The sequence below is a fragment of the Oncorhynchus masou genome, chromosome 15 (assembly GCF_036934945.1).
Source record: "Oncorhynchus masou masou isolate Uvic2021 chromosome 15, UVic_Omas_1.1, whole genome shotgun sequence".
In the NCBI taxonomy this organism is placed as follows: domain Eukaryota; kingdom Metazoa; phylum Chordata; class Actinopteri; order Salmoniformes; family Salmonidae; genus Oncorhynchus; species Oncorhynchus masou.
In genome coordinates, this window is record NC_088226.1 from 46,953,677 (window position 1) to 46,980,457 (window position 26,781).

General features: G+C 42.5%; 1 protein-coding gene across 1 annotated transcript; it reads right to left on the minus strand.

Moving 5' to 3' along the window:
• Positions 1-1,969: 1,969 nt before the first annotated feature.
• Positions 1,970-26,213, minus strand: dhcr24 (24-dehydrocholesterol reductase). The gene is made up of 9 exons (XM_064989456.1): positions 25,699-26,213; positions 13,808-13,963; positions 13,611-13,716; positions 9,894-10,012; positions 4,698-4,961; positions 4,436-4,579; positions 3,755-3,952; positions 2,905-3,083; positions 1,970-2,784 (listed from the first exon to the last, which is right to left on the minus strand). The coding sequence occupies exons 1-9, from the start codon at positions 25,927-25,929 to the stop codon at positions 2,631-2,633; spliced, it is 1,551 nt and encodes a 516-aa protein (XP_064845528.1). The 5' UTR covers positions 25,930-26,213; the 3' UTR covers positions 1,970-2,630.
• Positions 26,214-26,781: the final 568 nt, after the last annotated feature.

The following is a 26,781-nucleotide window of genomic DNA, read 5'->3' on the forward strand; positions in this document are numbered from 1 at the left end:
GGCGGTACCTCTAGTGTTACAGCAAGGGACTGCAGTATTGGCAGTACCTCTAGTGTTACAGCAAGGGACTGCAGTATGGGTGGTATCTCTAGTGTTACAGCAAGGGACTGCAGTATGGCAAGTGGTACCCTTGGTGGCATGGGCGGTACCTCTAGTGTTACAGCAAGGGACTGCAGTATGGGTGGTACCTCTAGTGTTACAGCAAGGGACTGCAGTATGGGCGGTACCTCTAGTGTTACAGCAGGGGACTGCAGTATGGGTGGTACCTCTAGTGTTCCAGCAAGGGACTGCAGTACCTCTAGTGTTACAGCAAGGGACTGCAGTATGGGTGGTACCCTTGGTGGCATAGCAAGGGACTGCAGTTTAGGCGGTGCCCCTGGTGGCACAGTAAGGGACTGCAGTTTAGGTGGCGCCCCTGGTGGCACAGTAAGGGACTGCAGTTTAGGCGGCGCCCCTGGTGGCACAGTAAGGGACTGCAGTCGGCTTTGGCTTGGCCTCCTTTGGGCTGAAGGAGGCTGAGATTTAGAAGACAGCAGGGTGGCTGCCTCAGGGCGGGAGGGTGGCGTAGCAACCAGTGCCTGAAAGTGGGTCCATGAACCTACAGAACAGCAGACTTTATAGAGGAGCTACAGAAGAAACCAGGCAGCGTGAGAAGAGTGTGTGACAGCAGAGTAGAGAGGTTCAGAAACGCACGGGTACCACAACACACACAGGTACCACAGTACACCACTAGAGGGCAAGAGAACACAATATGTTATACTCAGTACACTGGACGATATGCCCCATGGTAATACCATGTTAAAAGCAGGTATCAACTGGCTACAATCATTCAAGGTAGATTAGATTTGGATCAATCTTTCTCTGTGATGCTCAAAGCGCCTTATTCCGTCTCAACATATGTGTGCACAGAGCTGGATGCCAGGCACTGGTTGCTATGGTAAAGGGAGTGTTGGAGAAGTGGGCGGGGTCAAATGGAGCACCCATAATGCACCTCAGCTCCCCGGTAATATACAGACACTAAAATCACACCCTTACATCCTGGCTCACACACACAGTCTCCCACCATCACAGACACACCTTAGAACATATTAAACTGCAAGTGACCACCACCTTAACGTTTTCTCTCTAGCGTGCAGAAGTGTATGAACCTGACTCCAAATATCATGGTGTGTATATGGGGTTTGGAGAGGAGCTGTGTCGTCATGAGACGCAGAACCACGGTATGTTTGGAATGTTGGATTAGTACCCAGACGTTCCAGAATCTACCACAGTACTCTGTCCCAATGCCCTCAACCTGCCACGAGTACCCTAACCGTTGACCCCTAACCCTGTCCCAATGCACTCCAAACATTCTAGGTAACCTGTAACATCCAACCCGACCCAAATGGTAGAAAAATAATTAATACCCTTATCTTCTCCCCATTTATTTTTCCTCTCCATCGCTCTCTCCTCAGATGTTCCTAGTCCCATGCACTTCTGAGTCACACCCCTTCCTCTCCTCTACCCCCCCGTTAAACCTAACCCTTCACCTCTAACCATGACCCCTGTATTCCTTTCCTCTCCTCCAATCAGAGCACAGTTGGTTCTGGTTGTTATGACATTGCAGAAAAGGGGTGGGGTTAGACTGACAATGGCCACACCTCCTCCTTCAGATCCCAGACACGGAGATACCGTCACAAACCTGACAGAGACGAGCACTCACAGTAACACACACACACACAGTGATACTCGACCTGAAACGACAGAGACCTTTCTCTGACAGAGCTTGTGCGTTTCAGGGAGTTTCCTGGTGCCGCCCAGAAGGAACGCTGTGATGACTGCTGCAAAGGCACACAGCATACACACAAGCAGCACGCCCCAGACTTAGGATTCAACCATCAGATTTCAAAGTTTTATTTTTCAACTATACTCAAATCTATGTTGATCAATATAAGATGTCTATGTTTGGTACCGTAGAAAGTAGTAGAGATTTACTGTTGACAAATCAAACTTTATTATCATACATCAACAAAAACATTTATGTGGACAAAAGCAGTCCTTTTCTCTCTGAACACGCGCACACACACACACACACACACACGGACTGAGAACAGGTGACTGTTCTTCCACAAGCCAGAGGAAAATGTGATCGATTAAACACTACAGATGACGTGCGAACCAATAATCATCAGATGAGTTTAAGGCGGAGTGATGTGATCACAGTGGACACAAAGAAACATGCTCCATATGTCAGGATAGATTCTAAACACATGATAGATGGAAGAGCAGACTGGATATGTGTTGTATAACAGGCAGAGGGCATTACATCATTAAAGCCACAGTCTGTAAGATGTCCAGTCATTTGAACTAAGGAAATATACCCCTTGATAGTCAAATTAAGGAATGTTAAAACAAACAAATGACAGCACAGGTCTCTCCTAGGGTTATGAGCTAGAGGCTGGTGTTGGGGTTAGGGGTCAGAGGTTAGACGTCAAAACAGGCAAGTGTTAGGGCTGTGTTTGCTTCATCAGCACATTCACATTCAGTGGAATTAACCATACAAACAGGATGAGAACATGGTGCAAACACTCCTTAAAGGCTCTCATCTTCATATTGTTGCTGGTAGAGTTGAAAGGATCCGAGGTTAGAGGTCAGTGTCGTGCAGCTTTGCAGATCTTGTCGTAGACCTCGGGGAAAGCGTCCTGACAGCCAAGCTCCTTCCTCAGACGGTGATACAACGTCCCGTCAAACATCTCCCAGAACTCACTGCGCTCCATGTACACATCAGCATACAGCATCTGGAACCTGGAGACACACACACATCATCACAATCTGAACTCTAACTCCCTACTCTCTATTCCCTGTTGGGGTGTGTGTGTGTAAGGGTTGGTATATGTGTGTGTGTGTGTGTGTTAAGAAACTTACCCGTGAACCTCTCTGACAAACTGCTCCAGCTGTCTACACGAGGCTTTAGCCTGGAAGTGTTTAACTCCGGGTTCTCCATACGCTCCGATGTCCACATACAGCTCTGCCTCCTCACCTTTAGGATGAACCATCCCCCGGCCCGGGGGGAGCATGAACGGACACAACCACAGAGGGTACACCTGCAGGGAGGGACATGCCAACTCGGTCACACCCCTACAACGAGACATGCCAACTCGGTCACACCCCTACAACGAGACATGCCAACTCGGTCACACCCCTACAACGAGACATGCCAACTCTCAACGGTCAACACCCCCCTACAACGAGACATGCCAACTCAGTCACACCCCTACAACGAGACATGCCAGTCACTACAACGGTCCAACTCAGTCACCCCCTACAACGAGACATGCCAACTCGGTCACACCCCTACAACGAGACATGCCAACTCGGTCACACCCCTACAACGAGACATGCCAACTCAGTCACACCCCTACAACGAGACATGCCAACTCAGTCACACCCCTACAACGAGACATGCCAACTCAGTCACACCCCTAGTCACAACATGAGACATGCCAACTCAGTCACACCCCTACAACGAGACATGCCAACTCAGTCACACCCCTACAACGAGACATGCCAACTCAGTCACACCCCTACAACGAGACATGCCAACTCAGTCACACCCCTACAACGAGACATGCCAACTCAGTCACACCCCTACAACGAGACATGCCAACTCAGTCACACCCTTAAAACGAGACATACCAACTCAGTCACACTTGAGTTTGTCTAATTTATTAGGGTATATGTTACGCTGTGGAATCATGCAAAGTATGTGTCTTACGTGGATGTCCTGGTGGAAGCGTGCGATAGCGGTCTGGATGTGTTTCATGGGGACCAGCATGTCCTGGACAACATGGTGCTGCTCATACAGCTGTCTGATGGTCTCTCCCTGGGTCAGCTTCAACAGAGAGATCTTAGGAGGAACCATCCAGCCAAACAACCACCGGAACACTGGGTGGTTACCAAACGGGATGATGTCCTGGAGACACATTCATGTGAACAGGAATCAGCTTTCCAGCAGTGCAGTGGTGTCCAGTACATTTCAGAACGTTTAGCTATTGTAATGTACGCCCTACAGACCACGACCCTCAATAAGCATAGAATATCAGGAAGCTGTAAAACTGCCTCCTTACCCATCCTCTCCCTCTTCCCCAACAACAACATCCTCTGTCTGCCAGAAAAAAACTACATTATTTATAACATCATTTAAGGTTAGGAAAGAAACAATTACCAGCAAACCACACATGACTTCCTAATAGCAGTGTGTGTGTGCATGCATTAGGGAGACTAATGCATGAGCTGGTGGAGAATATGATGACATGCTGAAATCTGCAGGATAAAAGGGTCACTCTGTATCATCTGTCTAATGCATTGTGTGTGTGTGTGTGTGTGTGTGTGTGTTGTGTGTGTGTGTGTGTGTGTGTGCGTGTGTGTGTGTGTGTGTGTGCGTGTGTGTGTGTACCTGGAGCTCCCAGAAGATGGATCGTGTGTGTCTGTGGTAGTAATGGCGAAGAGGGATGTACTCTACTGCTTTCTTGTTCTCTGTCAAGTATCTCTCAACGTGCTTGAAGAACCAAGGCTTATAGTGCAGGCCGATCCGGTTGATCTGAAACACACACACAGAGAGGAGGGATATGGTTAGATCTTGCAGACAGACAGCACTCTCCTCCTCGCTTGTCCTTCTCAGTGTACCCGGTCATTCTTTCTCGCTTTCCCTCTCTCACCTTGTCGTGTTCAGCGGTGTCAGTCATAGTGCCAGTCATGATAACAGCTTCATCCAGTGAGTACTGCAGTCCTTCTACAAATGTGTTGTTCTTGTCCTCAGACGCCTCACTGAACCGACGGCAGATGTTCTCCAGCCCTCTGATTGGCTCATACTGCAAACGAACCCACAACCTCGCAGGGACAATCTTTATTTCCGCGGCAACCAGGAACCCCAGAGTTCCACAGGACCAAGGAACCGCGTGGAACAGGTCAGAATTCTCCTCCTGTTAGAGAACACAAACACACAGAACAACAGTTCCCCTCCTGTAAGAGAGACACAGCAGGGGACAGAAACAGTGCTCCTCCTTTCTAACTCTTTCCTTCGCTCTCTTGTTGTACTGTGAAACCTTTGTTTCCAGATTAGCTTTAGCTAGGTGTTGGCTTGTGTTTACTAATGGATTGGAGGGTTGTAGTATTACTCTGTTAGTTATAGAATGAGAGGTCTGTAGTATTACTATGTTATAGAACTGGAGGTCTGTAGTATTACTATGTTATAGAACTGGAGGTCTGTAGTATTACTATGTTACTTATAGAACTGGAGGTCTGTAGTAATACTATGTTAGTTAAAGAACTGGAGGTCTGTAGTATTACTCTATTATAGAACTGGAGGTCTGTAGTATTACTATGTTAGTTATAGAACTGGAGGTCATGTAGTATTACTATGTTATTATAGAACTGGAGGTCTGTAGTATTACTATGTTAGTTATAGAACTGGAGGTCTGTAGTATTACTATGTTAGTTATAGAACTGGAGGTCATGTAGTATTACTATGTTATAGAACTGGAGGTCTGTAGTTATTACTGGAGGTCTGTAGTATTACTATGTTAGTTATAGAACTGGAGGTCTGTAGTTACTTGTTATAGAACTGGAGGTCTGAACTGTTAGGTCTGTTATTAGAACTGGAGGTCTGTAGCATTTACTGGAGGTCTGTTATAGAACTGAAGGTCTGTAGCATTACATTACTCTGTAGTTATAGAACTGGAGGTCTGTGTAGTATTACTATGTTAGTTATAGAACTGGAGGTCATGTAGCATTACTATGTTAGTTATAGAACTGGAGGTCTGTAGCATTACTATGTTAGTTATAGAACTGGAGGTCATGTAGTTTTACTATGTTAGTTATAGAACTGGAGGTCATGTAGCATTACTATGTTATAGAACTGGAGGTCTGTAGTATTACTATGTTAGTTATAGAACTGGAGGTCTGTAGTATTACTATGTTATATTACTATGAACTGGAGGTCTGTAGTATTACTATGTTATAGAACTGGAGGTCTGTAGTATTACTATGTTAGTTTATAGAACTGGAGGTCATGTAGCATTTCTATGTTATAGAACTGGAGGTCTGTTAGAACTGGATTACTATGTTATGGAGAACTGTTAGTTAGAACTGGTCTGTAGCATTACTTGTTATAGAACTGGAGGTCTGTAGTATTACTATGTTATAGAACTGGAGGTCTGTAGTATTACTATGTTATAGAACTGGAGGTCTGTTATAGAACTGGAGGTCAGTGTAGTTATAGAACTGGATTACTATGTTATAGAACTGGAGGTCTGTAGTATTACTATGTTAGTTATAGAACTGGAGGTCTGTAGTATTACTGGAGGTCTGTTATAGAACTGGAGGTCATGTTAGCATTACTATGTTATAGAACTGGAGGTCTGTAGTATTACTATGTTATAGAACTGGAGGTCTGTAGTATTACTATGTTATAGAACTGGAGGTCATGTGGCATTACTATGTTATAGAACTGGAGGTCTGTAGTATTACTATTACTGGAGGTCTGTTATTACTAGAACTGGAGGTCTGTAGCATTACTATGTTATTAGAAACTGGAGGTCTGTTAGAACTGGATTACTATGTTAGTTATAGAACTGGAGGTCTGTAGTATTACTATGTTAGTTATAGAACTGGAGGTCTGTAGCATTACTATGTTAGTTATAGAACTGGAGGTCTGTAGTATTACTATGTTAGTTATAGAACTGGAGGTCTGTAGTATTACTATGTTAGTTATAGAACTGGAGGTCTGTAGTATTACTATGTTATAGAACTGGAGGTCTGTAGTATTACTATGTTATAGAACTGGAGGTCTGTAGTATTACTATGTTATAGAACTGGAGGTCATGTAGCATTACTATGTTATAGAACTGGAGGTCTGTAGCATTACTGAGGTCTGTTATAGAACTGGAAGGTCTGAACTGGAGCATTACTATGTTATAGAACTGGAGGTCTGTAGCATTACTATGTTAGTTATAGAACTGGAGGTCTGTAGTATTACTATGTTAGTTATAGAACTGGAGGTCATGTAGCATTACTATGTTATTATAGAACTGGAGGTCTGTAGTATTACTATGTTATAGAACTGGAGGTCTGTAGTATTACTGGAGGTGTTATAGAACTGGAGGTCTGTAGCATTACTATGTTATAGAACTGGAGGTCTGTAGCATTACTCTGTTATAGAACTGGAGGTCTGTAGCTATTTACTGGAGGTCTGTTATACTATGTTATAGAACTGGAGGTCTGTAGCATTACTATGTTAGTTATAGAACTGGAGGTCATGTAGTATTACTATGTTAGTTATAGAACTGGAGGTCATGTAGTATTACTATGTTATAGAACTGGAGGTCTGTAGTATTACTATGTTATTATAGAACTGGAGGTCTGTAGTTATTACTGGAGGTCTGTTTACTAGAACTGGAGGTCTGTAGTATTACTATGTTATAGAACTGGAGGTCTGTAGTATTACTATGTTAGTTATAGAACTGGAGGTCTGTAGTATTACTATGTTAGTTATAGAACTGGAGGTCTGTAGTATTACTATGTTAGTTATAGAACTGGAGGTCTGTAGTTACTTGTTATAGAACTGGAGGTCTGTTATTACTATGTTATAGAACTGGAGGTCTGTATTACTATGTTATTACTATGTTAGTTATAGAACTGGAGGTCTGTAGTATTACTATGTTATAGAACTGTTATATTACTATGAAACTGGAGGTCTGTAGTATTACTATGTTATATAGAACTGGAGGTCTGTAGTATTACTATGTTATTATAGAACTGGAGGTCTGTAGTATTACTATGTTATAGAACTGGAGGTCTGTAGTATTACTATGTTATAGAACTGGAGGTCTGTAGTATTACTCTGTTATAGAACTGGAGGTCTGTAGTATTACTGGAGGTCTGTAGTATTACTATGTTATAGAACTGGAGGTCTGTAGTATTACTATGTTAGTTATAGAACTGGAGGTCTGTAGTATTACTATGTTAGTATAGTATTACTATGTTAGTTATAGAACTGGAGGTCTGTTATTACTATGTTATAGAACTGGAGGTCTGTAGTATTACTATGTTATAGAACTGGAGGTCTGTAGTATTACTATGTTATAGAACTGGAGGTCTGTAGTATTACTATGTTATAGAACTAGAACTGGAGGTCTGTTATAGAACTGGAGGTCATGTAGTATTACTATGTTTATAGAACTGGAGGTCTGTAGTATTACTATGTTATAGAACTGGAGGTCTGTAGTATTACTATGTTATAGAACTGGAGGTCATGTGGCATTACTATGTTATAGAACTGGAGGTCTGTAGTATTACTATGTTATAGAACTGGAGGTCTGTAGTATTACTCTGTTATAGAACTGGGTCTGTAGTATTAGGTCTGTAGTTATAGATGGAGGTCACTTACTATGTTGTTATAGAACTGGAGGTCATGTAGCATTACTGGAGGTCTGTGTTATAGAACTGGAGGTCTGTAGCATTACTCTGTTATAGAACTGGAGGTCTGTAGTATTACTATGTTAGTTATAGAACTGGAGGTCTGTAGTATTACTATGTTATAGAACTGGAGGTCTGTAGTATTACTAGTTAACTGTAGTATTACTATGTTATAGAACTGGAGGTCATGTAGCATTACTATGTTATAGAACTGGAGGTCTGTAGCATTACTCTGTTATAGAACTGGAGGTCTGTCTGTTAGAACTGGATTACTTATGTTATAGAACTGGAGGTCTGTAGCATTACTATGTTAGTTATAGAACTGGAGGTCTGTAGTATTACTATGTTAGTTATAGAACTGGAGGTCATGTAGTATTACTATGTTATAGGACTGGAGGTCTGTAGTATTACTATGTTAGTTACTATGTTAGAACTGGAGGTCTGTAGTATTACTATGTTATAGAACTGGAGGTCTGTAGTATTACTATGTTATAGAACTGGAGGTCTGTAGTATTACTATGTTATAGAACTGGAGGTCTGTTAGGAGGTCTGTAGCATTACTATGTTATAGAACTGGAGGTCTGTAGTATTACTATGTTATAGAACTGGAGGTCTGTAGTATTACTATGTTATAGAACTGGAGGTCTGTAGTATTACTATGTTAGTTATAGAACTGGAGGTCATGTAGTATTACTATGTTATAGAACTGGAGGTCTGTAGTATTACTATGTTATAGAACTGGAGGTCTGTAGTATTACTATGTTAGTAGAACTGGAGGTCTATTACTATGTTATAGAACTGGAGGTCTGTTATAGAACTGGAGGTCTGTAGTATTACTATGTTATAGAACTGGAGGTCTGTAGTATTACTCTGTTATAGAACTGGAGGTCTGTAGTATTACTGTAGTATTACTGTTATAGAACTGGAGGTCTGTAGTATTATTAGAACTGGAGGTCTGTTATTACTATGTTATAGAACTGGAGGTCTGTAGTATTACTATGTTAGTTATAGAACTGGAGGTCTGTAGTATTACTCTGTTAGTTATAGAACTGGAGGTCATGTAGTATTACTATGTTAGTTATAGAACTGGAGGTCTGTAGTATTACTATGTATTATAGAACTGGAGGTCTGTTATAGAACTGGAGGTCTGTAGTATTACTCTGTTAGTAATACTACAAACCTCCAGTTCTATAACTATGTCAGGTATAGAACTGGAGGTCTGTAGGTATTACTATGTTAGGTATAGAACTAGAGGTATGTAGTATTACTATGTTAGGTATAGAACTAGAGGTATGTAGTATTGCTCTGTTTGATATAGAACTAGAGGTATGTAGTATTACTCTGTTAGTTATAGAACTGGAGGTCTGTAGTATTACTAACATAGTCTCCGACTACAAGGTTTTCTCAAAGAGTCAAACAGTAAAGAGAGCTATGCTCACCTCAGTACAGCGGACCAGGCTGCCATCAGCCAGCACCAGCTCAAAGGCAACACAGATGTGCTGGAAGAGTCCATAGATATGAGAGGACGACTCAATACCTGTACCCATCACAAGACCTCCTAGAGAGAGAGAGAGAAAGAGAGAGAGAGAGAGGGGAGAAGGCTTGATTATTTAGTAAAAAATGGGGGAATAGTATCTTTTAAATATAACTTTCATTTAACTATGAACGTCAGTTAATTAAGAACACATTCTTATTTACAATGACGGCCTAGGAAAAGTGGGTTAACTGTCTTGTTCAGGGGCAGAACGACAGGTTTTTACCTTGTCAGCTCGGGATTCGGTCTGGCGACCTTTCGGTTACTAGCCCAACGCTTTAACCACTAGGCTACCTGCAGCCCTAATGCTCAGGAACAGTCAAGATACAGCAGTACCTTGTCTTAAGATGGAAGCCCCCACATACACTGGCATGGCTCCAATGGGTCTTCTAGTTTTTAGATATATTGTTCTTTTGGAATAGTCCACTTCTCATTCTCAAGGTGACAATGAAAGAACCTTGTTAATGTGGTGAAATGCAGCTCAGTGTAAGATCTCTTGCTACGAGGAGTTAAATCTAAAGAGTCACTCGGGTGGGATGTGGTGTTTGGGGGGGGGGTTATTTTCTAATTCATCCTATTTTTTTGTTTTTCTAATGATGTTGGAATCAATTAGCGTAGCGTATATTGTTGCTTGCATGTACTATGAATGCTCCTTACAGTATGTTATTGATAAGCATGTAATGATTATTATTATGTTATATGGACGTGCACTGACAAGGTATTTGTCAAATGCTGTTTATTCTGACGGTTCATTGAAAACAGAATAATAACAAACTGTAAAAAAAATAAAAATAATAACAACAACATAGAAGAGCACAGGACAACAAAAACAACACTGACAAAAGTGAGGACACTTTAGGGATTCGGGGAACTCAATACCCTCACAGGTGAAAATGAAGAGAGCAGGGTAAACACAGAGCAGGAAACAGTTCCTCGGTTGTGTGTGTGTGTGTGTGTGTGTGTGTGAGAGTGTGTGTGTGAGAGAGAGAGAGAGTCTCTGTGGAAATCCAGATTAATCTACAGCGTGCTGATGGGAAAACATTAAGCTGTTGATCTAACATTCATGGATCCGTAAAACCATTATGGAATCTGATCCAGGGGCGCTGTGCACTCCCGAAACCATTTCCTCTGAGTTTCACCTTCGGAACTCTACCATCTATAAACCATGTATCATCCAATCCAATAAGAGAGTGTGATGGTTATCACAACCCAAAATAACAACCCTGTGATGGATGATATACCATGGAAATGCTAAACTACAGAGAAGTATACGACAATCAACGAGTTAGCCAGCTAACTTTGATAAACAACCAGAAATAACTACTGATGTTTGGGGGATCTGACCCTTTTTTTCAATTTTCACCTAAAATAACACACACAAATCTAACTGCCTGTAGCTCAGGACTTGAAACAAGGATATGCATATTCTTGATACCATTTGAAAGGAAACACTTTGAAGTTTGTGGAAATGTTAAATGAATGTTGGAGAATATAACACATTAGATCTGGTAAAAGATAATACAAACGAAAAAACATGAGCTTTTAATATTTTTTTTCCTTTTTTCCCCATCATCTTTGAAATGCAAGAGAAAGGCCATCATATAATATTGCAGTTTAGGCGCAATTTAGATTTAGCAGTGTGTGTGCAAAGTTTCACATTGATCCAGTGAAGCCTTAATATACTGGACTATATTTTGTATCAAGTCTGCCCAAATGTTCCGAATTGGTCAATTGATACATTTTCAAGGACATAACTATAGAGAACATACAAAAATGATATGGTAATACAAAATAAGAGTTTACACTCTCCAGGGAATGTCATACATGATAGATAATTAGCTTATACACTAACTGGCACACATCTAGATGACCAGGCGGGATGGGTGTGGAGCCAGAGACAGCAGGGGTTCAAACTGTAGATCCCAGTTCCTACATTTGAATATAAAAATTGATTTTATCAAACAAAACTATGCTACATTTTATCTCTGGGACCCTCAGGATGACAAATCAGAGCAAGAGTACTGAATGTAATTACATTATTTACCTTCAGAGGTAAATGTATCAAACCAGTTGCCGTGATAAATTTTTTGTTGTTGTGCACTCTCCTCAAACAATATCATGATATTTTTTCACTGTAATAGCTACTGTAAATTGGACAGTGCAGTTAGATTAACAAGAATTGAAGCTTTCTGACCATATAAGACATGTCTATGTCCTGAGACATTTTCTTATTACTTAAATCATCATGCTAATCACATTAGCGCACGTTAGCTCAACCGTCCCAGTATAGGGACACCGATCCCGTAGATTAAGAAAGCTAAACATAGATATGTGTTTTTGGTTGTTGAGAGAATTAGACCATGCATATTTCACACTCATCTTTAAAAAAAATAAAAGGTTATTTCAGAATATTTGCCTTCGTAGTATACCCCTCTGGGTGACAATTTGACAGTCGTTGTATAGGACAACAACATATCCCACCATACACTGAGTGTACAAAACATTACGAACACCTACTCTTTCCATGACATAGACTGACCAGGTGAAGGCCTTGATCCCTTATTGATGACACTTGTTAAATCCACTTCAAATCAGTGTAGATTTGGATTGTTTTTCAAGTTGGCTGGATGCCCTTTAGCTGGTGGACCATTCTTGATACTCACGGGAAACTGTTGAATGTGAAATAGCCAACAGTGGTACAGTGCTTGACACAAACCGGTGCGCCTGGCAACTACTACCATACCCCGTTCAAAAGCAATTAAATCTTTTGTCTTGCCCATTCACCCTCTGAATGACACACATACACAATCCATATCTCAGTTGTCTCAAGACTTAAACATTCTTCTTTAACTGTTCTCCTCCCCTTCATCTACACTGATTGAAGTGGATTTAACAGGTGATATCAATAAGGGATCGTACAGTAGCTTTCACCTGGATTCACCTGGTCAGTATCATGGAAAGATACGTGTATATACTAGAGCTGGGCAATATGGACAAAATTCCATATTGCGATAAATTGCCTGAATTGATGCGATAACAATAAATAGAACGATTATTTTATAACATTAATGCGTACCACAGGTTTTTTTTATTACCCTTTAAAATACTACTATTAGTTTGATTGTTGTACTTATCTTTGTACTTCAGCATCATATCATGAGCGTGTTCAGAGAACAATAAATAAAAAATCTAGCATATAACATAGCCATACAACAATATATACTACATTATAACACTAAACCATATACCTAAGCAATAAGGCACCTCAGGGATTTGTGGTATATGGCCAATATACCACGGCTAAGGTCTGTTCTTAAGCCTGACACAACATGGAGTGCCTGGATACAGCCCTTAGACTTGGTATATTGGCCATATACCACAGACCCCCGAGGTGCCTTATTTCTATTATAAACTGGTTAGCAATGTAATTAGAGCAGTAAAAATACATGTTTTGTCATACCTGTAGTCTGATATACCACAGCTGTCAGCCAATCAGCATTCAGGGCTCGAACCACCCAGTTTATAAAATAACACATACCACCACACAATATAACCTGAGCCATATACAACCAATATATGAGGATGATATGCAGATGATATGGTAACGAGATGCGTAGCGTACCGACAGTGAGATCGTCCAGTTCTGGCAGCACAGGCAGAGTCCAGCCCAGGGAGTTGAGGAGAGAAGTTATCTGGCCCATGTTGACCAGGGGCTCCACACGAACCACCTGTTATACATGCACATGTCCAGGTCATACGGGTTTACACACACACACACTTTTATATACAGAGCTACAGTGTGTGTGTTTGATCTCCTACCTGTCTCTGTGTGTCCACCTCCAGTATGTCCATCATGTTGATCATGATGTTCTTATTGGTCTTCTTGTATTTCCCCACTCTGAGAGAGACAGTCAGCCAGCCTGGACGACCTGTACACATGTGGGTTTTCCCCCCCTCCTTCCTCCATTCGCGCACCTGCAACACACAGACAGTATTATAGTTTAGATTGATTAAGCTCAATTTATTTGTAAATTGCACACAAGGTCCTACCAAAATTTGACTTGACGCTTTTAACCAAACCCTTTGAAAGACACGTGTACATACACATACAGGTTTTGGAGAGGTGTGGGGGGGCTGCCACACAGTGCGCCCGGGGAGCTGTTGTTGTTGGGGGTTAAGTACCTTGTTCAAGGGCACAACAGCAGGCAATGGATTCTAGGATTTGGTACCAGCAACCTTCCTGTTGCCAGCTCACTTCACACCTGATTTTCCCCCCCGCCGTCAGACCCAGGATTCGAACTGGCAACGCTCCAGTTGCTGGCTTGCCTCTCTAACCACTCTGAACACTATGTCCCCTGCCTAAAGGTCTGGAACTTTATGGCACAGAAGCAGTGGTGACCCGTCATTCAGGGCAGGTGGGGCAAAGAAAAAATATACATGTCCTTGTTTTTGAAAGAAAAGCACATTTTTTGTCTTAAAATTTCAAATTGATCAGAAATACAGTGCAGACATTGTTAATGTTGTAAATGACTTGTAGCTGGAAACATCTTTTTTTTATGGAATATCTACATAGGCGTACAGAAGCCCATTATCAGCAACCATCACTCCTGTGTTCCAATGGCATGTTGTTAGCTAATCCAAGTTTATAATTTTAAAAGGCTAATTGATCATTAGAAAACCCTTTTGCAATTATGTTAGCACTAGAGGTCAACCGATTAAATCGGAATGGCCGATTAATTCGGGCCGTTTTCAAGTTTTCATAACAATCGGAAATCATTTTTTATATACGCCACACTACTTGCCTAGAGAGTTTTTTACTACCACAGACAGATGCTGGCACAAAGACCGCACTCAGTCAGCTGTATAAGGAAATAAGAAAACAGGAAACCACTCACCCAGAGGTGGCGGTCCTTGTGGCCAGATACTTTAATGCAGGGAAACTTAAATAATTTCTACCAAATTTCTATCAACATGTTAAATGTGCAACCAGAGGGGAAAAAAATTCTAGATCACCTGTACTCCACACACAGAGACGCGTACAAAGCTCTCCCTCACCCTCTATTTGGTAAATCAGACCAGAACTCTATCCTGCTTACAAGGAAAAATTAAAGCAGGAAGCACCAGTGACTTGGTCTATAAAAAGGTGGTCAGATGAAGTAGATGCTAAACTACAGGACTGTTTTGCTAGCACAGACTGGAACATGTTCCGGGATTCTTCCGATGTACACCACATCAGTCACTGGCTTTATCAATTAGTGCATTGAGGACATCGTCCCCACAGTGACTGTACGTACATACCCCAACCAGAAGCCATGGATTACAGGCAACATTCGCACTGAACTAAAGGGTAGAGCTGCCGCCTTCAAGGTGCAGGACTCTAACCCGGAAGCTTACAAGAAATCCTGCTATGCCCTGTGACGAACCATCAAACAGGCAAAGCATCAATACAGGGCTAAGATTGAATCATACTACACCAGCTCCAACGCTCGTCTTATGTGTCAGGGCTTGCAAACTATTACAGACTATAAAGGGAAGCACAGTCGCAAGCTTCCCAGTGACACGAGCCTACCAGACGAGCTACATCACTTCTATGCTCGCTTCAAGGCAAGCAACACTGAGGCATGCATGAAAGCATCAACTGTTCTGAACGACTGTGTGATCACGCTCTCCGTAGCCGACATGAGTAAGACCTTTAAACAGGTCAACATACACAAGGCTACGGGGCCAGACGGATTACCAGGACGTGTGCTGCGGGCATGTGCTGACCAACTGGCAGGTGTCTTCACTGACATTTTCAACATGTCCCTGATTGAGTCTGTAATACCAACATGTTTTAAGCAGACCACCACAGTGCCTGTGCCCAAAAACACTAAGGTAACCTGCCGTGGCGGATGTGTTGTTATCTACCCTCACCACCTGGGGGCGGCCCGTCGGGAAGTTCAGGATCCAGTTACAGAAGGTGTTTAGTCCCAGGATCCTTAGCTTAGTGAATAACTTTGAGGGTACTATGGTGTTGAACGCTGAGCCATAGTCAATGAAAAGCATTCTCACATAAGTGATCTTTTTGTCCAGGTGGAAAAGGGCAGTGTGGAGTGCAATAGAGATTGCATCTGCAGATCTTTTTGGGCGGTATGCAAATTGGAGTGGGTCCAGGGCTTCTGAGATGAGGTTGTTGATGTAAGCCATGACCAGCCTTTCAAAGCACTTCATGGCTGCAGATGTGAGTGCTACGGGTCTGTAGTCATTTAGGCAGGTTACCTTAGTGTTTTTGGACACAGGCACTATGGTGGTCTGCTTAAAACATGTTGGTATTACAGACTCGAACAGGGAGAGGTTGAAAATGTCAGTGAAGACACTTGCCAGTTGGTCAGCGCATGCTCGCAGTACACGTCCTGGTAATCCGTCTGGCCCTGCGGCCTTGTGTATGTTGACATGTTTAAAGGTCTTACTCACATTGGCTGCGGAGAGCGTGATCACGCAGTCTTCCAGAACAGCTGGTGCTCTCATGCATGTTTCAGTGTTATTTGCCTCGAAGCGAACATAGAAGTAGTTTAGCTCGTCTGGTAGGCTCGTGACTGGGCAGCTCTCGGCTGTGCTTCCCTTTGTAGTCTGTAATGGTTTGCAAGCCCTGCCACATCCGACGAGCGTCATAGCCGGTGTAGTATGATTAGATCTTATTCCTGTATTGACGCTTTGCGTCATTTACGCTTTGTGGTAAGGTGTTGGGACTGCTGTTGGGACTCTGCTGTTGGGACACAGCTTTATGTAAGCCCTAACAGTTTGTGTGCACCATGTGTCACCGTTATAGTGCAATTAATGTATTGTTTAGTGTTGTGGCTTTGCTGGCATGCATCCCACTTCTTTTTTTTTTACACCACCAAGATTTACATGCTAAAATCGCCCAATTATTAAAGCCGTACTCCTGCTTTTCCCTGTAAATTAATCCCTACAGAACATAACACATGGAAGCAAGAATTTGAACTTTGAACCGACACAAGGTAAATACAATACCTGATACCATGATGAAATGCTGAGCTCCCAGAATACACTCACACACTGCCACACATTCCGAGATCTACGCAGTGAACCCTGCACAGTTTGTTATCCATTCCCAAATCCCTTGTTCTTTCCAAAATCCCTTTAGGAAGAGGGGGATTAAAGTCCCTCATCCCCGGAATTTAACAGCACAGTCACACACACACATAAAATGCATTATAATTTGATCTGTTATCATCTGGTGTTATCAGGGATCTGTGTTTAGGAACACACACACGCACACATCTGGGGTTGTTATCAGGAACCTGTGTGAAGGTCCAGATAACATAACATGTTATAATTTAGATTGTAATAGCACTGCACAAGTTATCAATTAATAGACCTTTACATGTAGGGTAGTAGAGTAGAGGCTAGAGGTCGACCGATTATGTTTTTTCAACTCCGATACCGATTATTGGAGGACCCCAAAAAAAAACAATGGCGATTAAATCGGACGGTTTTTATATATATATATATATATATATATATGTAATAATGACAATTACAACAATACTGAATGAACACTTATTTTAACTTAATATAATACATCAATAAAATCTATTTAGTCTCAAATAAATAAACATTTTCAATTTAGTTTAAATAATGTAAAAACTAAGTGTTGGAGAAGAAAGTAAAAGTGCAATATGTGCCATGTAAAAAAGCTAATGTTTAAGTTCCTTGCTCAGAATATGAGAACATATGAAAGCTGGTGGTTCCTTTTAACATGAGTCTTCAATATTCTCAGGTAAGAAGTTTTAGGTTGTAGTTATTATAGGATTATTTCTCTCTATACCATTTGTATTTCATATACCTTTGACTATTGGATGTTCTAATAGGTACTTTAGTATTGCCAGCCTAATCTCGGGAGTTGATAAAGTTGAAGTCATAAACAGCGCAATGCTTGAAGCATTGCGAAGAGCTGCTGGCAAACGCAGTAAAGTGCTGTTTGAATGAAAGCTTACAAGCCTGGTGCTGCCTACCGCCACTCAGTCAACCTGCTCTATCAAATCATAGACTTAATTATAATATAATAACACAAAGAAATACGAGCCTTTGGTAATTATTATGGTCAAATCCGGAAACTATCATTTCGAAAACAAAACGTTTATTCTTTCAGGGAAATACGGAACCGTTCTGTATTTTATCTAACGGGTGGCATCCGTAAGTCTAAATATTGCTGTTAGATTGCACAATCTTCAATGTTGTCATAATTCCGTAAAATTCTGGAAAATTAGTTCGCAATGAGCCAGGCGGCCCAAACTGCTGCATATACCCTGACTCTGTTGCACAGAACGCAAGAGAAGTGACAATTTCCCTAGTTAAAAGAAATTCATGTTAGCAGGCAATATTAACTAAATATGCATTGATTTTAAGAAAGGCGTTGATGTTTATGGTTAAGTACACATTGGTGCAACGACAGTGCTTTTTTTGCGAATGCGCTTGTTAAATGACCCGTTTGGCGAAGTAGGCTGTGATTCAATGATAAATTAACAGGCAGCGCGCCACCAATTGTGCAAGTTCTCCACTTAAAAAGATGAGAGAGGCCTGTAATTTTCATCATAGGTACACTTCAACTATGACAGACAAAATGAGGGGGAAAAAATCCAGAAAATCACATTGTAGGATTTTTAATTAATTAATTTGCAAATTATGGTGGAAAATAAGTATTTGGTCACCTACAAACAAGCAAGATTTTGGCTTTCACAGACCTGTAACTTCTTTAAGAGGCTCCTCTGTCCTCCACTCGTTACCTGTATTAATTGCACCTGTTCCAGAGTACCTGTCCACAACCAGTCACACTCCAAACTCCACTATGGCCAAGACCAAAGAGCTGTCAAAGGACACCAGAAACAAAAAGTAGACCTGCACCAGGCTGGGAAGACTGAATCTGCAATAGGTAAGCAGCTTGGTTTGAAGAAATCAACTGTGGGAGCAATTATTAGGAAATGGAAGACATACAAGACCACTGATAATCTCCCTCGATCTGGGGCTCCACGCAAGATCTCACCCCGTGGGGTCAAAATTATCACAAGAACGGTGAGCAAAAATCCCAGAACCACACGGGGGGGACCTAGTGAATGACCTGCAGAGAGCTGGGGCCAAAGTAACAAAGCCTACCATCAGCAAGGGCATTGAAGATGAAACGTGGCTGGGTCTTTCAGCATGACAATGATCTCAAACACACCGCCCGGGCAACGAAGGTGTGGCTTCGTAAGAAGCATTTCAAGGTCCTGGAGTGGCCTAGCCAGTCTCCAGATCTCACCCCCATAGAAAATCTTTGGAGGGAGTTGAAAGTTAGTGTTGCCCAGCAACAGCCCCAAAACATCACTGTTCTAGAGGAGATCTGCATGGAGGAATGGGCCAAAATACCAGCAACAGTGTGTGAATACCTTGTGAAGACTTACAGAAAACATTTGACCTCTGTCATTGCCAACAAAGGGTATATAACAAAGTATTGAGAAACTTTTGTTACTGAACAAATCCACCATAATTTGAAAATAAATGTATTAAAAATCCTACATTTTTTTTTCTAATTGTCTGTCATAGTTGAAATGTACCTATGATGAAAATTACAGGCCTCATCTTTTTAAGTGGGAGAACTTGCACAATTGGTGGCTGACTAAATACTTTTTTCCCCCACTGTATATGCAACGCAGGACAAGCTAGATAAACTAGTAATATCATCAACCATGTGTAGTTAACTAGTGATTATGATTGTTTTTTTATAAGATATGTTTAATAATAGCTAGCACCTTACCTTGGCTCCTTGCCGAATAAGAGGGAAACGTGGCGGTCTTCTGGTCAGACTACGGAGACGGGCACATCGTGCCCCACTTCCTAGCATTCTTCTTGCTAATGTCCAGTCTCTTGACAACAAGGTTGATGAAATCCGAGCAAGGGTAGCATTCCAGAGGGACATCAGAGACTGTAACGTTCTGTGCTTCACGGAAACATGGCTCACTGGAGAGACGCTATCCGAAGCGGTGCAGCCAACGGGTTTCTCCACGCATCGCGCCGACAGAAACAAACACCTTTCTGGTAAGAAGAGGGGTGGGGGTGTATGCCTTATGGCTAACGAGGCATGGTGAAAGAAACATACAGGAACTCAAATCCTTCTGTTCACCTGATTTAGAATTCCTCACAATCAAATGTAGACCGCATATCTACCAAAAGAATTCTCTTCGATTATAATCACAGCCGTATATATCCCCCCCCCAAGCAGACACATCGATGGCTCTGAACGAACTTTATTTAACTCTTTGCAAACTGGAAACCATTTATCCGGAGGCTGCATTCATCGTTGTTGGGGATTTTAACAAGGCTAATCTGAAAACAAGACTCCCTAAATTTTATCAGCATATCGATTGCGCAACCAGGGGCGGAAAAACCTTGGATCACTGTTACTCTAACTTCCGCGACGCATATAAGGCCCTGCCCCGCCCCCTTTCGGAAAAGCTGACCACGACTCCATTTTGCTGATACCTGCCTACAGACAAAAGCTAAAAAAGAAGCTCCCACGCTGAGGTCTGTCCAACGCTGGTCCGACCAAGCTGATTCCACACTCCAAGACTGCTTCCATCACGTGGACTGGGACATGTTTCGTATTGCGTCAAATAACAACATTGACGAATACGCTGATTCGTGTGCGAGTTCATTAGAACGTGCATTGAAGATGTCGTTCCCATAGCAACGATTAAAACATTCCCTAACCAGAAACCTTGGATTGATGGCAGCATTCGCGTGAAACTGAAAGCGCGAACCACTGCTTTCAATCAGGGCAAGGTGTCTGGTAACATGACTGAATACAAACAATGCAGCTATTCCCTCCGTAAGGCTATCAAACAAGCTAAGCGTCAGTACAGAGACAAAGTAGAATCCCAATTCAACGGCTCAGACACAAGAGGCATGTGGCAGGGTCTACAGTCAATCACGGACTACAGGAAGAAATCCAGCCCAGTCACGGACCAGGATGTCTTGCACCCAGGCAGACTAAATAACTTTTTTGCCCGCTTTGAGGACAATACAGTGCCACTGACACTGCCTGCAACAGAAAAATGCGGTCTCTCCTTCACTGCAGCCGAGGTGAGTAAAACATTTAAACGTGTTAACCCTCGCAAGGCTGCAGGCCCAGACGGCATCGCCAGCCGCGCCCTCAGAGCATGCGCAGACCAGCTGGCTGGTGTGTTTACGGACATATTCAATCAATCCCTATACCAGTCTGCTGTTCCCACATGCTTCAAGAGGGCCACCATTGTTCCTGTTCCCAAGAAAGCTAAGGTAACTGAGCTAAACGACTACCGCCCGTAGCACTCACTTCCGTCATCATGAAGTGCTTTGAGAGACTAGTCAAGGACCATATCACCTCCACCCTACCTGACACCCTAGACCCACTCCAATTTGCTTACCGCTCAAATAGGTCCACAGACGATGCAATCTCAACCACACTGCACACTGCCCTAACCCATCTGGACAAGAGGAATACCTATGTGAGAATGCTGTTCATCGACTACAGCTCGGCATTCAACACCATAGTACCCTCCAAGCTCGTCATCAAGCTCGAGACCCTGGGTCTCGACCCCGCCCTGTGCAACTGGGTACTGGACTTCCTGACGGGCCGCCCCAGGTGGTGAGGGTAGGTAACAACATCTCCTCCCCGCTGATCCTCAACACTGGGGCCCCACAAGGGTGCATTCTGAGCCCTCTCCTGTACTCCCTGTTCACCCACGACTGCGTGGCCACGCACGCCCAACTCAATCATCAAGTTTGCGGACGACACAACAGTGGTAGGCTTGATTACCAACAACAACGAGACGGCCTACAGGGAGGAGGTGAGGGCCCTCGGAGTGTGGTGTCAGGAAAATAACCTCACACTCAATGTCAACAAAACTAAGGAGATGATTGTGGACTTCAGGAAACAGCAGAGGGAACACCCCCTATCCACCCCCTATGGGTCCTGTGTGGCTCAGTCGGTAGAGCATGGCGCTTGCAACGCCAAGCGTCGTGGGTTCGATTCCCGCTGGGGCCACCCATATGTAAAAGTAGTGGCCCCAGCCGACTTGTAAGTCGCTTTGGACAAAAGCGTCTGCTAAATGGGATATATACATCGATGGAACAGTAGTGGAGAGAGTAGCAAGTTTTAAGTTCCTCGGCATACACATCACAGACAAACTGAATTGGTCCACTCACACAGACAGCATCGTGAAGAAGGCGCAGCAGCGCCTCTTCAACCTAAGGAGGCTGAAGAAATTCGGCTGGTCACCAAAAGCACTCACAAACTTCTACAGATGCACAATCGAGAGCATCCTGGCGGGCTGTATCACCGCCTGGTACGGCAACTGCTCCGCCCTCAACCGTAAGGCTCTCCAGAGGGTAGTAAGGTCTGCACAACGCATCACCGGGGGCAAACTACCTGCCTTCCAGGACACCTACACCACCCGATGTTACAGGAAGGCCATAAAGATCATTAAGGACATCAACCACCCGAGCCACTGCCTGTTCACCCCGCTATCATCCAGAAGGCGAGGTCAGTACAGATGCATCAAAGCTGGGACCGAGAGACTGAAAAACAGCTTCTATCTCAAGGCCATCAGACTGTTAAACAGCCACCACTAACATTGAGTGGCTGCTGCCAACACACTGACACTGACTCAACTCCAGCCACTTTAATAATGGGAATTGATGGGAAATGATGTAAATATATCACTAGCCACTTTAAACAATGCTACCTTATATAATGTTACTTACCCTACATTATTCATCTCATATGCATACGTATATACTGTACTCTATATCATCGACTGCATCCTTATGTAATACATGTATCACTAGCCACTTTAACTATGCCACTTTGTTTACATACTCATCTCATATGTATATACTGTACTCGATACCATCTACTGTATCTTGCCTATGCTGCTCTGTACCATCACTCATTCATATATCCTTATGTACATATTCTTTATCCCCTTACACTGTGTATAAGACAGTAGTTTAGGAATTGTTAGTTAGATTACTTGTTGGTTATTACTGCATTGTCGGAACTAGAAGCACAAGCATTTCGCTACACTCGCATTAACATCTGCTAACCATGTGTATGTGACAAATAAAATTTGATTTGATTTGCTCCACTCGCATAACAGGTCGTCAGCCTGCCACGCAGTCTCCTCGTGGAGTGCAATGTAATCGGCCATGATCGATGTCCAAAAATGCTGATTACCGATTGTTATGAAAACTTGAAATCTTCCCTAATTAAGTGGCCATTCTGATTAATCAGTCAACATCTAGTAGAGGCCCAACCGGCCACCAGATGGCACTATCTTGTTTAATCTGAGTTTGACTTCAATGTGCTCAGCTGGCTATGCAATTGTTTCCCCCAGCGACCGGCTCATACATAAAACATCCTTCATTCAGGCTGCAAAGGCATCGGTTTCCTCAACTCGATTTAATGGTCCACCGACCTAAAAGAACTGGGAAAATATGTGTACTGTCTTAATAAAACAATATTTTCCACCACCATGCTAGAATGGCCAATGCTACATCCTGATGTTGCTGCACTGTGTTCAGGCAGGGGTATAAACAACAGACTGCTGCAACCTGATTGTCTGAACGCTGTGTGCAACATCTGGAAATGTTGATTGTTTTATTAAGACAGTAGGCCTACGCATATTTGCTTGCGATACGGCTTTCAAAACATATGGCCCTTATCTTTCATCAGTGAGAAACAATACTTCAAATAAAAAAGATAACTACTACAGCTAGTGTTTGCACAGATCCATTCAGCTATGGGTGTGTCCATCCGACGAAACGACACTTCTGCTACACTTCCTGAGTTACACTTACACACATGCTAGATAACTAATTAGCACAGTTGGTCGCCTCTTGTCTTCCGTCTGTTTACCTTAAACAAGCGCTGTAGCATGGAGACACGGCCGTGTAGGAACACTAACCCTATCAAGGCGTGTATCAATATAAACTTTTTTTAATGATTTCTCACTGATATGAAAGATAAGGTCCTTATGCTTCCAAAACTGTACAGCAAGCGATGCATATTAATGTTCAGACCGAGCATCAGGGATCTTAACAAAACTCCCCCCTACAGAAGACACCTTCGTCCAATGACTCTAATGTGTAATGGAATGGAATTGAGAGTCCTGATCAATGACATTTGAATTAAACCAGATCAAAGTACAGTATGGTGACCAAATTATGAAAAATCACTGTTGCTTCTACTTTGATAACGTTTGATCATAAAGTTACTGGTCTCCTCCCCCATGTCAAACACTTCGATTCAGGAGGCGGGATTATTGAGGGGTTAAGGTGACATCACCCTAACCCTCGTTTTAATACACCAATGATAACATGATGTTCTCTTACCTAATCTAAATAAGTACCGCTTTGTAACCAACATTGAAGAAGGCGTGTTTGTAGTGGGGCGTAGTTTATATAGCTAGATAGCTACTCTACTGGTGCCAACAGTAGGGTTACAGTAGGGTGTCAGCAAATATATTTAAAAGTTTACCTTATTTATCTCTGGCAAAGATACTTACATGTTTCCCCTTTCATCTGTGCCTGGTGTTAGCTAGTTACTGGCTACCTAGGGCTTCATCTGTGCCTGGTGTTAGCTAGTTACTGGCTACCTAGGTCTTCATCTGTGTCTGGTGTTACCTGGCTAGGTCTTCATCTGTGTCTGGTGTTAGCTAGTTACTGGCTACCTAGGTCTTCATCTGTGTCTGGTGTTAGCTAGTTACTGGCTACCTAGGGCTTCATCTGTGTCTGGTGTTAGCTAGTTACTGGCTACCTAGGGCTTCATCTGTGCCTGGTGTTAGCTAGTTACTGGCTACCTAGGTCTTCATCTGTGTCTGGTGTTAGCTAGTTACTGGCTACCTAGGGCTTCATCTGTGCCTGGTGTTAGCTAGTTACTGGCTACCTAGGTCTTCATTACTGTGTCTTCATCTGTGTGGTGTTAGCTAGTTACTGGCTACCTAGGTCTTCATCTGTGTCTGGTGTTAGCTAGTTACTGGCTACCTAGGGCTTCATCTGTGCCTGGTGTTAGCTAGTTACTGGCTACCTCGGTCTTCATCTGTGTCTGGTGTTAGCTAGTTACTGGCTACCCAGGGCTTCATCTGTGTCTGGTGTTAGCTAGTTACTTGCTACCTAAGGCTTCCGCCAGCATGGAAGAAAAGGGGGAGGGCCGTTCAAAACCCTGATGCAGTTGTCAAGTCAACACATCAGTCAGTGTTGCTGTGAACCACATAACAAGAGACATGCCAAACGGGAGATGTGTATATATAAAAAACATTGACATCATTGATGCAATTTCAATGTTGTTTGAGTTGCTTTGTGTATCACCAAATTTTCTTGATGATTATTGCAGCACTGAATCCAAGTTGCTTGACATCGGCGTTTTATAGCTGTCAGTCAAGGCAAGCTCATGAATTTAAGCTCCCTGCCCACTCACACTGTCTTTTCAAACTTCCTGGTAGTTAGTAATTTTCTCAAATAAATTTCCACTCCTATCCAAAACAAATATTATGGGTGATATTTTAGTCACACAAGAGGCTATTTTACATGGGAATCAGAATGACTGTTCGGGGCCTTTAATATTAACAGTTTATTTAAATAGAGTATAATCACAGGAGTGCATACATAATTGATATTCAGCCTAGTGTTCTTACTTGTCTCTGGATGTTCCGTACGCGCTGGTCGTGCTGTTTAGGCGCGGAACACATCTTGAAGATGAGCCACGCGCGCAGGTAATAATACACATCAAATATGACTGAGAGCGGCAGCAGAAACAGACAGACGAATATCCATCTCTGATGAACGATCACGTAGTCTAAGCCTTTCACCTTGATCCACAATAGAAACAGTACTACCAGTCCACCAAGATACAGCAACGGATCCATTTTTACCGCTCTGTTGGTCTACTTGGCCTGATGATGGTCCAATGGGACTTTTCCAGAGAGAAAATCCCTTCTAGGAACAATCGATCTTCTATGACCTTTAGTTGGGAGCGAGCGATGCAAGATTAAAAAGCTTTTGCTTTTAAAATCCAACACAGATTGTTTATGCCAACACGTGCACACACATAAATTCACACACACTTAAACACATAGATAGGTGTGTAAATTTTTAAGTTAGAATCCAGCCACTCCTGTCGTTCTCTCTGATATGCGAGTCTGGCTGGGTGTTCGGCTTGCCCCGCCTCTGGCCGGTGCTCATTGGCGAACAATGCGTCAATCGGGATAACTCCAGTTGCATGTCGGCGCGCTTCGTCCAATCAGAGAGCAGAAAGCTCGTCACACCATTCACCCCTGCTCATGCCTTCATTAACATATATCATGTATTACCTAACTGTTGTAAATCAATAAAACGTTGTAAAAACAAATAAAATTATTTTAAACTAGGCCTACAGTATTTCAATATCCTATTATATGCATGATACAATTATTCAACTATATGAAAAACATAGGCTATATTAATTCAACTATAAACTATTATAACTTCCATATAATTACAATAGTAGTTATTGCAATCATATAGCCAGGAAATAAAACTATACCAATAAAACAGGTAATAAAACTACATTGATTATTAGGATACATGAAACCCTAACCAATGAAAATAAATTGAATGTGTGAATACAGTGTGAATACATCCTTAAATATCCATAGTTAACTATTAGTCTGAAATCAAACTAGATAAATAATACCATATACCCTATCCATACAGTGAGGTAGGTCTGGATACATAGCTTT